General features: G+C 41.2%; 1 protein-coding gene across 13 annotated transcripts in view; it reads left to right on the top strand.

Annotated features, from left to right (window-relative positions):
• Nucleotides 1-13,415, top strand: part of RTEL1 (regulator of telomere elongation helicase 1) — a 112,316-nt gene extending 98,901 nt beyond the window's left edge. For 10 of the 13 annotated variants that reach the window (XM_030533576.1, XM_030533574.1, XM_030533581.1 and 7 more), the window contains 5 exons: nt 3,189-3,434; nt 5,336-5,539; nt 6,102-6,281; nt 6,865-6,968; nt 12,430-13,415. In XM_030533576.1, coding sequence (XP_030389436.1) covers nt 3,189-3,434; nt 5,336-5,539; nt 6,102-6,281; nt 6,865-6,968; nt 12,430-12,504 — 809 coding nt within the window. In that variant the 3' untranslated portion in view covers nt 12,505-13,415. Of the gene's footprint in view, nt 1-3,188; nt 3,435-5,335; nt 5,540-6,101; nt 6,282-6,864; nt 6,969-12,429 lie in introns of those variants that run through there. The other 3 variants (XM_030533583.1, XM_030533585.1, XM_030533587.1) reach the window with 3 other exon arrangements.
• Nucleotides 13,416-14,647: the final 1,232 nt, after the last annotated feature.

The following is a 14,647-nucleotide window of genomic DNA, read 5'->3' on the forward strand; positions in this document are numbered from 1 at the left end:
ACCAGTCTTTAAGGAACAAGACTGATGCAGGTACCTATGGATGCCACTACCCATGCCATTTCTACCAAAATGGCCTTAAGAACATAAGAATGGCCATACTGGGTCAGACTGAAGGTCTGTCTAGCCAAGTATCCTGTCTTCCAACAGTGGCTAATGCCGGGTACCGCAGAGGGAATGAACAGAACAGGAAATCATCAAGTGATCCATCCCCTGTCACCTATTCCCAGATTCTGGCAAACAGAGGTTAGGGACACCATCCCTGACCAGCCTGGCTAATAGCCATTGATGGACCTATCCTCCAAGAATTTATCTAGTTCTTTTTTGAACCCTGTTACAGTCTTGGCCTTCACAACTTCTCTTGGCAAGGATTTCCACAGGTTGACTGTGCGTTGTGTGAAGAAATACTTCCTTTTGTTTATTTTAAACCTGCTGCCTATTGATTTAATTTGGTGACCTTTAGTTCTTGTGTTATGAGAAGGAGTAAATAACATTTCCTTATTTACTTTCTCCCTACCTGTCATGATTTTATAGACCTCAATTACATCTCCCCTTAGTCGTCTCTTTTCCAAGCAGATTCACGTAAAGTAGAGCATCTACAGTAACAATAATCTCCAAGAACCTCAGTTACTGCACAGAGTAACCTTCTCTTCTCAATTACCTTGTTTCAAGAGGCAGAATAACCTCATGCTGTTCTTCCCTTCTTGTGGGCTTCCCATCCCCCTGTATGTAAATAGGACTTCCATTGTTTGGATTCCATCATGCTTAATTTATATAGAAGACAGGTAGATACTTTCTTTACTGTTGGGAAGGCAACCTGTTTCTCCCTGTATCAGAGGGGTAGCTGTGTTAGTCTGGATCTGTAAAAAGTAACAGAGTCCTGTGGCACCTTATAGACTAACATATGTTTGGAGCATAAGTTTTCGTGGGTGAATACCTACTTCGGCAGACGCATGTAATGTTTCTCTCTTTTTTGTTACAGGCTTTAAAGCATAATATTTAAATATCCATATTTCCTCCTGTAGTGTTAATACAGGTATTTCATGATGACATTAATCACCAGTGTGTCAGTAGCTTTTAGAAAAGACCTCGCTCTATAAACTTTTATAGTATAACAGTGTTGTATACAATCAGTTGATTAAATTACTTATCAGTTCAGTTCCCCACCCCCATCTTTATAGATCAGTAAACCTTTAAAATAGATTATTCTCAAGACTATACCTCAAAATAAAGTTTATTCAAGCTGTGAGGAAGGCAAATTGGAGTCTGGTGGTGAAAGAAGCTCCATGCTCTTTCTCCCCCATTGGTGTTTGCAGGAAAAGAAGAATCTGTGTTTTAGCACTCTCCTCCCCTTGTTAGTTGGATGGCCCTGTTTATTGCTTATACATATGTTGACATAAATCCACCTTTCTTTGTCTGAAGCAGACTGTGCTTATGCATTGCTTGCCAAACATGTTTTAAGAATATAATTCTAGCACATATTCATGACTTTTTTAACACACCCTGTGCATACATCAGACAAGAATTGTAATGATCAGTGAGTTATTAGTTTTCCAATGATATCTAACATGCCACCTTTTAGATACAGATTATAACAATAGTGTGCTAGGTGTGATGAGTATGTCAGGCCCGACAAGATCTGCTGACACAGTACTAACCACAAATGGGCCTCAGTATCACAGCATGTGCTTAGAGCAAAAAATTAGGCTTATATTTTTCAGAAATGCAGGTCAATAAATGTATTCGTGTAGCTGCATCATGGTTTTTGAACCCATTCCTCTGGCCTTATTTTCTCCAACATTTACTTCTGAAAGTCAGTGGCTCAGTGTAGATCTGTGCTCTTCCTGAGATCAGCTGGGAATTTCTTGGAGAAATGAATAAGGTAACTGTTCCTATCACTACTTGTAAGCTTAGTTCATACAAACTAAACTCTTTTTTAACTGCCCTCTAGACATGGTCCTTAGCAGTAATCAGTGACTGTACGTGTTAAATATTAATATTTTACAGCATTTTAAAAAGTAAAAAATAGTCCAAGACTTTGTAATCATCTTCTTGCAAAGAGCAGCTGACATTTCTTGGAAAGCTTTAAAAGAATTTCATTTATGAAATAATTCTAGTTTTCTGGTTTCCTGTTTCCTTCTCTCCTGTATTTTTAGGGACAGTTGTATGAGAACTGGAACTTTGTTTTCATGATATGGTTATCTCCTGCTAATTAATTCACACTTGATTTCATAGTTCTCTGTGACAGTGTAGGAATATTTGATGGCTCAGAGGCTTTGTGTGGGGGAATCAAGCAGTTGGAATACAAGAGCCATTAACAGACAACAACTCCAGTTTTCATACACGTGTCCCCAGTATTAAGAAAGAGTTTATACATTTCTCTGTTATCTAGGTTACCCCCTAAATAGGATGTTTCCTTATGAGGGAGGGTGTCAGATGGTTCCATCATATGCCATGATGTAAAAAGATACCGATTACAAAATTCCCACCATGGTCTGTAGCCACAATCACTTCTTTCTATCTCCTCCCTCTTCAGGGAACTGAGTTGAGTCCCTTCCTTTTCGAAGAGAATTTCAATTTTTGTTCCACAGTTTCTTTAAAAGTTGTTAACATGTGGCCGCTTAAGAACTTGAAATTGTTGATTGTCATTGTGATGAAATACAAACCACAGCTTTATCTCTGTAAGACGGCACAATGGCCTGTCAATCAAAAGCGCTCGTTTGGACTACAACAAATTATATTTAATTATGTGATTAAAAGAATGGTGTTAGCTGCTTTTGACCTTGATCAGGTTTGTACTCTCTATTGCATATGGTGCGATGTTTTTAAAATTTGAAATAATTATTCCCCTTTGATGATGATTTTCTATTTGGCAACTGTTGTTTTTTTCTCACTTTATTTCCTGGGTGAGGATAAATCCTATCCTTGTTAAATGAATTGGGCTTTTTTTCTTCCTTCCTGGCATGCCAGCACTGTTTGTTAGCACAGCTATTTGGAAGATTGCTACTTGCTGCCTAAGGGAAAACACAAGGCATTATTTTAGTACTGACCTCACACATTGTGGCTGATTTTTCCATTGTTTTAACAGATTCCTAGAATATGCAGGCAGGGTACAAGGATTCAAACTATGTTTCCCTTGAAAATTCTGGATTGTCCTTCCCAAAGCATTGATAATGTATGTTCTCTCTCAGGAGAAAATCACACCCATATCCCTGAGAAGGACCATGAGGAGGCATCAAGCTCTCACAGAGAGGACCACCGTGAGCTAGTCAGGGCTACATATCTCAATGATCTGAAAAAAGCTTTGGACAAAAACAGTTATAGCCGCTTCTGTGAAGCACTATTGGCTTATAAGAAGACAGATGACTACGATGCCATGGTGTTGGTGGTAGCTGCCCTCACCACCGAGAAGCCAGAGTACTTTCACCTCTTGCAACGCAAGTATTTTTATTTAACTTTTTTTGTTTTAGAAAGAGAGAGAGGTGCTGTGAACCTGTCCCTCATACACCCCAGATGTACACAGTAAACTCTCACTGATTGGCATAAATTGGTTGCAAACTCTATCCTTCTGATGAACTTATTAGCACTGACAGAACACATTGCATCTCTTCTCTCTGTGTTCAGCACTCTGGGAAAATGGGACTTGCTGCATAAAAGTGTTAGCCAAATCCCGGTAATTTTGAAGTTATAAAATTGGGCACTGCTTCCATTTGTTCTGATTACACTCTGTTCCTGAAGAAACCTAAAACTGAGATAATACTTCAGCTAGACTCACTTCCTCCAGATGTGCTTCTTTCACTTGTATGATTTCTTTGCATTCTTTTCCTTATTTCTGCAAGGACTGCTCTTTAGAACAGGTGATTCTGTTTATTGCATAGACTCTCAAACTACTGTTCTCATGGCTATTGGCTGCCATATCTGGTGCTATGCCCTAAAAGACTTTCAGCTTTTAGGGATAGACAGTCTCACTTCTGATTCACTGTTTTTTCCCCTCAGGTATTTACATGGACACAGTTAAGGAATTTTATTATGATTAACACTCTTTATTTACCATTATTTATAATAAAGCTTTAGAATTTAGAAACGGACATTTATTTTCTGACAGAATTTTTTCCCTTCCTGCCCATATGTGCTGGTTTGTTATTGTAGAGTTTCTCAATATATCCTAGGCTACTGGCACTGAAAAGTTGAGGTTAGGTTTTTGTGTAGTTTAAATAATACACACAGATTTTCAGACAGATAAAGAAAAAGGAAAACATACACATGTTGGGCCTAACCAGCTTGAAGAGGGATCTCTAATTCCGCTACTGTAATGTTTCATTACTGCCCTCTTACTGGCTTGTGGGCATCCCAGTGCCTTTGGGCAGTTCTCTTCAGGGAGGAGTGGATGCTAGATGCTAGTGGATGCAAGGCAACTGAAGGATGAGAGCAGCTAGCAGGAGTAGAAAATGCTGAAATGTGGCTCTGTTGGGTCCCACAGAATCCCATCCAAAATCCTGCAACAGAGTGTTGGGAAATAGGTTGCCGTGATCTGTTAACTGTAGATGTGGGTTTGTCACAGCTGAAGAGTAAGATGGAAATGAATCACATGATGTGATGAGTCAGAATTTCCTGTTGAATGTCACGTTATTGAATATGCAGTGTTGTTGTAGCTGTGTCAGTCCCAGGATGCTAGAGAGACACGGTGGTGACGATAGTATATTTTTATTGGACCAACTTTTGTTGGTGAGAGAGTTTGAAAGCTTGTCTGTCTCGCCAACAAAAGTTGGTCCAATAAAAGATATTACCTCAACCACTTTTTGTCTCTATTATTGACTACGATGTGTCAATGTTTTTACTGAGCAAGCCAGTTTCAGATTGAAGTACCACAAAGGAATTGTCTAAGCCTGGCAATAACCCATAGTGGGGACTTCTTAAAATTTCTGTACTCATGGTCTGATTCTTTCCCAATAAACAAACCGTACCAAGAGGATTCCTTCTTGAGACAACATTTTTGGGCACCAAACTTGTTTGACTTCGCTGTAACACCCTGCAGTGTCCATTGGTGCACCAGAACAGAATGAATGTCCTTTTCAGGGGTGGAAGCAGAATTTTCAGACAAGCTGATGCTGCTGTCATTGCCGATACTCATCCATTCTCCAGTGAGAAAAAGAATTAATCATCAACCCCTCAAGAAACGATCAGACATTCCACAAACCTTCAGACGTGCTGGGCAGAGGGTGGGAATCTATGGCTATTCTGGCTCAGTCTCCATAGAGCTTTTCCAAAAATGAATGAACAATCTATGCTAAACCAATTCATTTAATGTATGTGTGACTTTTTAAAACATTTTGGGCAGGGTTCTACATCTTTGTGCGTCCCCATCACAAAGAACGATTCAGGAGGATGTGTAAAGACTTGACGGGAATGAGCTGCAGTGAGGAGGAGAAGAAGAAATTGCATCCAGAGGTGCAGGAGGCCAAGGGCCGTCTGAATATGGAGAATTCATGTTCCAAAGCAGAAACCAGTGAAACTCAGGATAAAGCTGTCAGTCATACACCAGGTTTGGAGCGAACACTTTTCTGGCATTTAGACAGTAGTATTTATTATTGTGGTAGCACGTAAGAGCACTCCAGACATGGATCTGGACCCCATTACACTCGATGCTGTACAAACACAAAACACAATAACGGATCCTGCCTCAAAGAGTCTGCAATCTAAGTATCAGATGAGAGAACAGGTGGGTGCAGAAAGACAAGTGGATGAACACAAGGAAATAATGAGACAGCCATCTGCAAAATCATTCTTCTGCTCTCATGGGAAAATTAAGGCAAGATCCTTCCATGTGAGCAGAGTCCACTATCTTTAGGTCGAGTCTGCCACATTAGAGTCGTTCCATTGGGAGGCTCTCCATTTTGTTCAGTGATAATTTTGTGTATGTTAATACAGTATCAGAAACGTGTGGTATGGAACAATGTAATTTAGGGGGGAAAAGTTAATCAAATTTTTCTGGCAGACTTCTAAATGAAAACCTCCTGGAAATGCCAGTTGGTCAAATTTCACAAACAGCTGAGGTATGTCTAGTATTATGCATTATATACTGTTTGATATGTATTCATGTGCAGCTGCTTTCAAGAGTGACATGCCAAGAAAAACCCAGAGCAAGATTTTCTCCTTCTGCAGTAATCAGAACAGCAAACCTGGATCTCAGAAGACAGATACATTGACAGGATCCTGCAGCATAAGAGCACCTACCAACCCACGCAGTTTGCCAGTCTTGCCTCTCAATATGGAGCCAGAGTGTGGTAGGTGTAGATATGTTAAGCAGAGATTTGCCCTCTAACTCTAGAGAAGAGTGGTCAAAAATGTGTAGGAAATCCAAATTATGTTCACCTTTTTTAGAACCACAGTATGGAGCATCTTTTATTACTACCGTTATTCATGTGTATTTGAGCACTTAGTGATGAGTGTGGTATAAAAGCCTATATAGAATAAAATCAAATTTGAGTTTTCTTGTTCAACGATGTCCATCTATCTAAGTATTTATGTGGCCTAGGATGAGTGCCCCCTGAAAACTACTGCAGTTATCCTCAAACCTACCCCTTGAGGTCAGTAGTATGACCCAGCTTAATAGATGGGAAATTGAGGCACAGAACAAGTGAGTGAGGTCACACAAAAGAAACTGTGTAATAGGGCCAGGAATTAAACCTCTAAAATACAGGGGCCTCATAAAACAGATTGCACACACCTTCAACCATTGCTTTCTACAAAATGCACTGGAAACATGAATGTATAAGAACTTCCGAAACAAAGAGTTACTAAAATTTAGTGTCTTCTTTCTCTCTCCTTCCCCACCCCGGTAACTTCTTTCTCAACTGCTATTTTTAGGAAGATTCCAGTGCTCTAAATGCAAATCTGAGGATGATGTGCCTTTTAAATGCCAGTTATGTACCTTCACTTGCTGCAAAACATGCTGGGAACAGCTCTTAAAGGTTGGCTTTGCATATTAGTTTCAGTTATTTTCTGAAACTTTTAGTAAATTTTGTGTTGGTTTAATGAACCAGATGGACAGCCCTGGAGTCGGAAGTCCTCTGCTTACCAACAAAATACACAGTTCAGGCTTCCTTCAGGGCTTTACCACTCTGACTCCATCATCTCCACTCTGCAGTGATTGAAAGCAGACCATATCTTTTGTCCTGGTTGAGAAATAAAGCTTCACCCCATCTGAGCCTTCCCCAATTTTCTCTGCCTCCAGAAAGGTGTCAGTGGCAATCTAAGGAACTTAATTTGTGGCCAAGCTTTTTCATACATCTTAATTCTTATTTTAAACATTTTCTTTGCCCAGTTTCATTTCATTCCTGAAGTGTCTTCTGTAAGGCACAATCAAGAGGCAGCCTTCCTGCCATCACTGCATCAGCCTGCTACTTTAGGGTTATCCTGGCTTGCAGAGATGCATGCCTTCCCTCTGGATAAGAAGATGAAAGCATTACTGCAAAGCATCTCTTTGGTAGCATCTGTGACGGGTTGGATCACAGATGGAAGTTGGGACTCTGAGTGCTAAAGACGAGCACACTTTTGTGAGCTGTTTTCAGGTAAGCCTGCAGCTTTAGGGCAAGTAATTCAGACCCTGGGTCTTTGCTGGAGCAGACAGGAGTGTCTGGCTCAGCAAGACAGGATGCTGGAATCCTGAGCTGGCAGGGAAAACAGGAGCAGAGGTAGTCTTGGCACATCAGTTGGCAGCTCCCAAGGGGTTTTCTGTGATCTAACCCATCACAGCATCCTCCACAACAGATACTTTCTTAGACTTCCTGTGCTGTGCAGTGCTCTCAGTGACTCAAGTACAGTAGTCCAACAGGATCTGTGGCTCTTCACATGAAAGGCAGGTGAGAGGATGAAAAGGCTTGACAGCTTCCATGTCCTCGGGGGTGAGGGCAAGGGTGTTAATCAGAGGCCTGTAAACAAGTTGGTCACAAAGGCAGCAGAGAAGAAAGAGAAATCCCTCTCCTCTCAGCCATGAAGCAGTACAGAAGGGACTATGAGCAGGCATTCAGAAATGGGCAGTACTTCTGTACCTACCAGTCTTCTGAGCTTCATAGGGACTGTTTGTCAGAAAGAGGACCCAAGTGTGGAAAATCCAGATTAAATTAATAATAAAGACATCTTCAGACAAATGGGTTCTAGAATCCATTCAGAACAGCTGTTCAACAGAATTTTCCCCCCAAAATGCATGATATTCCAAACATGAAAGAATCCAGAAAATTACAAGAAAGCCAGTAGGCCATTTTGTTACTGCTGCAGGTTAGGAGTATAGAACCAGTTCCATCAAACAAGCAATCTCATAGAGTGTATTTGAGTGTTTCTTTTTGGTTCAACATAGGACAGGGTCGTGCAAACCATCTTGGATCTCAAAGCGCTCAGTTTATTCACTCAAAAGTCAAACTTCAGTATAGAGGCTTTTAAGTCCGTCATAAAAGGTCTGCATCCCCAGAACTTCCTGTCATTGATAAGCAGAAACAGGAGTGAAGTGTGTCATTATAAGTGTCTAAATTTCTGCCACTACAAGAGACACTTTGAGTATAAGTCCCTTCCTTTCAATTTGTTGGCCTTGCCATGAATCTTTACTGAGGTCCTAGTGGCAGCTGTCCAAGAAACAGGAATACCTGTCTGCCTGTTCCCGGACAGCTTGCTACCAGCCCCTCTCGAGGGAGAAAAGCCCTTGAGGCCAGTATCCTGCTGGTATGTTCTTTCTTAATCTCTGCTGCAGAAGGCCCAGGCTGATTACAAAACAGCATCGTATCACTAGATTCCTAAGAGCTGAAAAATCCACAGGTTTGTTTCCTGTTTGCTACAGACCTTTTATGAATCCTTCCTTTGAACCGCTGAGGAAGGACTCCCTGTGATTTTTCACTTGCAAACTCTTTTCTAATTGCTATTATGTCAGGCTGGGGTTTTTTGTTTTGTGTTTTTTTGGAGGGGGCGGGGAGCCACAGTACTGCACCATACTGTATTTTTCATCAGGATGAGGTGGTCGTTCTTAGGACTGAACGACACCTTAATTCCAAAGATTAGTTTAGTGTTTTCTTAGCTCACAAGCAAATGAACCTTCTGTCCTTCTGCCATAATTCTCAGCAGCCTGTAGAGATGAAATGGCACATTCTTGTATGGAGTGTAGTTACAGCCAACCTGTCATGGATGTAGTGGTGTCTGCACTTCTGTTCTCAGAGGGCATATATTCACCGGGTGGTAGGGGAGTGTTCTTAATTTTGGTTACTCGTCTGCATTAGCTAACTCTGGTTAAAATAGCAGGGAGGACGTGGCAACTCGTTTTTTAACTCACGTTAGCAGATTGAGTTCAACCATAGACTCCTCTATAGGCTTTAACTCGGGAGTTGGCAACTTACAGCACACATGCCAAAGGTGGCACGCAAGCCGATCTTTGATGGCACGCGCTGCTCTGGGGTTCCGGCTGCTGCCCCGTTGCCAGCCGGAGTCCTGGCTGCAAGCCCACCTCAGTCCGCTACCCGCCTGGGGTTCTGCTCACCGAGGCTGGCAGGAGGCTGAGCAGGGCCGGTGGCTGAGACCCCAGCTGTCAAGGGGCCAACAGCCGGAACCCCAGACCAGCAGCGGGCTGAGCAGGACCAGTGGCTGGACCCCAGACCGGCAGCGGGCTGAGCTGGGTTCGTGGCTGGAACCCCAGACAACGATCCCAGGAAAGGGTCACACTAAATTGATAAGATCTGCATTTTAATTTTATTTTAAATGAAGCTGGTTAAATATTTTTAAAACCTTATTTACTTCAAACACAACAATAGTTTATTTATATAATATAGACAGAGTGAGAGAGACAGACAACTTCTACAAATGTTAAGGCACGGGAAACCTTAAATTACAGTGAATTTGGCACACCACTTCTGAAAAGTTGCCGACCCCTGCTTTAACTCATGCTGCTAATTCAAGTTAAAAGTGGAGTTGCTCTGTCTTCATAGCTATTTTAACCCAAGTCAGTTAATTTGGATTAGCTAACCCAAATTAGGAGCAAACCTCTTTTTCACTGAAGGACTTACCCCTTCTGGTTTCTTTGAATGCACGCAACACAGGTCTGGGGTCTTTTGACCTGTCTCATGGAGGAAATGTGATTCTTCCTCTCTGACTAGGATCTGGCTACACTACCCTGGGTATACCAGCCACTTATCCTGCAGGACCAACTGGTTTTCAAGCACCTGCGTTTCCTCCTTTCAGGAACTGTGACCAATGATACAGGGTATGTATACACTGCAGCTGGGAGTGTGCCTCCCAGCCTGGGTAGACAGATTTGCACTAGCTTGCTAAAAGTAGCAGTGTGGATGTTGCAGCCTGGGCAGCAGTTTGGGCTACTCCCTAAGTGCAGATCCAGAGGGTTAAATGGGCTTGGACTTGGATGGCTAGCCAAAGCCACCTCCCCTGCCACAACATCCACACTGCTATTTTTAGCAGGTGAGCTTGAGTGAAGTTAGCACAAGTCTGTATGCCCATGCTGGGAGGCACACTCTTAGCTGCAGTGTTTTCAGGCCTGTTGCCAGAGTTGAAAGCACTGGAACAAACATATGTTGGCTTCCTTGTGACATGGGTCTGGTATAGTTTGGTTGATGAGCAGTTGAGTATCTTTCAGTTTTGGAAGCTGTCATTCTTAGAAAGACCCGGTGCGGGCAGGTTCTCTGACCCAAGAGACAGGATAAAAGGTCTGTTCTGCATCCAGTCACCTAGGAAAGAGAGGGAAACCAAGTGTTAATATTGTGGCATACAGAAGGTCTGAGAGAGGAAAGAAATTTTCCCATCTCTCTCTAAAGCCTGGAGGAGGAGAAGCCACCTCTCATTTTTGTTCAGTTCTCGATCCAACTTCATTCCCAGTGGTGATTTGTTTTGTGACAGATGTCTCACCAGCAGGAAATGAACAGCCACTGACCGCTTATTTCCCCTGGGCCCCCAAACCACCATCACATGGTAGTAATATTTGATCACTACTGACATAGTCTGGATTCGAACTGGTGACTTGTAGACTAAACTTTGGTCCTTTACTACAAGTTACTCATGAATTCATTCATGCTAAATAATCATTTCAAGCTTACTGCTTTTAATGAGGAAGTGACTAACAATCAATCATACAGTACACAATGTCGTCTTTTTACCCTAATCTTAGTCCTTTCTAAGTCATTATGGTAAGACCACTTAAAGGTGTGGGAAGAATGATGGTCAGTCGTTGGAATTTTCAGCACAGGAGGATGTTCAGCCCATAGGGCATGCATTAGGAAGAGCAGCTTGGGAAAGATATCTCCAGTGAATTCTTCCAAGACCCATTTGGCAAGCTGAGCATCATGCACATGATGTATACTGTAGGGCTTTGTCCTTAAATATTTTGTGAAATTGGTAGTCTTAAATGCGCCAGTATATAATGAACAAGTAGACACTGTGCAGTTTTTTCCACATACCTCTTCCAGTGTGCCTCAGTCCTGATTTGCAGCATTTTGTACATGTTGTTCCTGAGCAGAAACTATACATTTTTCTACCTTACGCAGTGGGTCTGTATAAATGGGCAGATTATCATAATACTTTGCACGTATATAGTGCCTTCCATTTGAGGATATCAAAGCATGCTTACAAATAGATGTTTCCTGGGGATTAGACTGAGACAACCAAGCTTCTATCCATTTGTAGCCTTTGAACCCCCGTTTCCAGAATCAAAAGGCTAATGCATTAAGCCTGTCTGCTGCAGTCTAGCTTCTGTTACGAGGACTGACTAACTTCTATACTGGGAGACCTTGAACAGCTACTGCTCATGCTGCATGTGTCCTTTGAGTATGTAGCAATCTCCAAGGCTGTCAATATGGCATGCATGCATGCATCCGATGAAGTGGGTATTCGCCCACGAAAGCTCATGCTCCAAAACATGTTAGTCTATAAGGTGCCACAGGACTCTTTGCTGCTTTGACAGATCCAGACATAACAGCTACCCCTCTTATACTAGAAATTAGAAATTTATCTAATGAAAAAGGTGAAAAACACTCAAACAACCTGAAACAGCAAACTGAAAAAAAAAAATTGTTTCAGGTCAAAATAAATGTTTTGTTTCGGTGAGATCAAAAACATCAGTTTTCAGTTTGAGCCGAACTAAATTTTGTCAGGTGTGTTTTTTTTTTTGGTTCAGCCCCTGAACAGGAAAATTGATTATTCGCTCAGCTTGAATTGCTGCTTCTTTAGGAGATTTTTCCTTTTCTTTCTTATGTCACAACCAGTTAAATGGTTACATATCAAGTATATTTGTAATAATTGTTGGGGACTGGCAAATGGTGGGTGTGATTGATGTTTCTATTGAGACTGCTATTCTGTAGACTTCCTCCTTTGCAGATCTACTGTATGCAGACATTTGACAGGAAATGTAATGCCTTTAATCTGTGTTTTGTTCATCTGTCTCCCCAGATTGCTAAAAAGTGCCCAGAATGCCAAACTGATACCAAGAGGAAGCATTTAGCCCAAGTTTTTTTCCTGCCATAAGCTCCCTGACAAGGGGCAAGTGCATCACGTCAGCCCTGGTGAAAGTGCCAGCAGAAAAGGAGATTGGAAAAAGAGGCAGGGTGCACATTCATTTACGGACCCTTGAGCTCACTTTCTCACAGCATCATTCCTTTCCTTGGCAAGTTCATCAGTCTCCAAAGACCTCTCTTCCCAGTTCTCTTTCAGCAAGAGGGGAAAGAAGCAAATCTTGTCCTTGGAATTATATTGAAATGGGGATCTTGACTTCTTCTCTGTTTAAATCAGCAGATTCTTGGATGTTCTGGTCCTTTTCGGTTGTACTTTGACAGCCTGGAGTATATTTTCAGTAATTGCCTCCTCTCAAATATTTACTTAATCCTGGAAAATTTCCCAGCAGCAGTAGTGCCATTGAATCCCCTTTTCCAGGAATACCACTTTCCTTTGGTGACTGACAGGAGCTGTTACTGCTAGGTGATTTCAGAAGTGTAAGATGGTGAAAGTCTTTCTAAATCCAGTTTTTTACTGCGCTTCACCAGTAGTACAGACTCAGCACATCTTGTGCTTGTACCCACTCATTTATGCCTGCCCTGCCAATCAGAAGCCTGTTTCCTATATTGCTGTAAGTGTTGAATGTTGCACTGTGTGTGCTTCCAAAGAGGACTTGGCTTCTTCTGAGGCACTTGCACACTCCTGTTGTGCCTGTACGGTTTCATACTTGTGTTTTCAGAAGTATAGCAGGGAGAGTGAAAAGACTGTTCATGTTCTTTCAAAGTGAACATACAAACTGATTTTAAACTACATCAAGTTGGAAAAGAGAAACACTTCGATATTTTGACTTTCTGATGGGGGGTATTAATGTTTTGCTGATTTAAGGAATTGCATCAATTTTAAATCTTCAGTGGAAATTCTAAAATAAACGAAGTAAAAATGAACCAGTTTGCACATCCTGAGTGTATTGTATGTGGCTTTTTGTTTATCACTGTGTCTGGAAGAGGTGGGCGTTGAATCCAAGTGGAATTAAATAGAAGTCATTTTGCTATTTGATTTTAAATACTCTGATATTTTTGCAACAATCCTTTGATAATTTTTTGTCACTCTTGTGTTTTCAGTTGTCAAATTGTATAACATGATATAATGGCTGGAAGTTGAAACTAGGCAAATTCAGACTGGAAATAAGGCATACATTTGTATTGGAGAGTAATTAACCATTGGCAATGTACCGAGTGTTGTGATGGATTCTCCATCACTGACCATTTTTTAAATCAAGACCAGATCTTTTTCTAAAAGATCATCAGCTCTAGGAAATATTTTGGGGAAAATTCCTGTGACCTGTGCTATGCAAGAGGTCAAGATGATCACAATGGCCCTCTCTGGTCTTAGAGTCTATGAATCCGTGACAAATACGTATGACTTTCAGATGCTTTGAATTTGGGCGAGGGGGTGTCATGGAATTACCCTTTTGGTAAATTTGATTTGCTTTTGCTTAGTCTAAAGGTGGATTTTGGTTGGAAAGTTTTTAGTAAAATTCCCTTTGTCCATCTTCAATATATTCTAAAATGAAAGGTGAGTGATTGTCTGAGAAATTTGAGAGGGTCTTTTTTTCTCATTTTGATAATTGAAAACTGCCATTTTTGAAATTTCACACTTACCATGGACTTTGTCCACAATTAGAAAAGTGTCTTTGACAAATTAGAAGAAACTTCAGTTAGAAACAGCTTAGTTGTGCATGTGTAGTATGTGACTTTTAGTGTGTCAAAATGTGGAATTGTGGGTACGCATGTGTGCTCCAATTTGAATTCACATCTATTGGTTTTAACTGCTTCTGTGTTTTTTCCTAATAAGTTCAGACTGGAAGAAGGTGGGGGTGTATTTTGTTTTTCAGTGATGATGATACAAAAGCTTTTCCTTACTAATTAGAAGGAGAAGTTGAAATATGAGGATTTAGATGGATCTGAGGACAATCTTGTGCTGGAATATATTCTCCCAGACTTCACTATATCCTAATATGTGGACATATTTTACTGTACATTTAAATTTGCCAGCATCTTACTGTTAGCATATTATTTTTGCTGTCTCTGGCTTTTCTGAGTACCTAGATGTCACTTTTTCATCTTTGTTTTTTGGACAGTGGTCTCAGATGATTTTGAGCATTTCAGCCAGATAC

This window comes from Gopherus evgoodei, chromosome 14 (genome assembly GCF_007399415.2).
Source record: "Gopherus evgoodei ecotype Sinaloan lineage chromosome 14, rGopEvg1_v1.p, whole genome shotgun sequence".
Classification (NCBI taxonomy): Eukaryota; Metazoa; Chordata; order Testudines; family Testudinidae; genus Gopherus; species Gopherus evgoodei.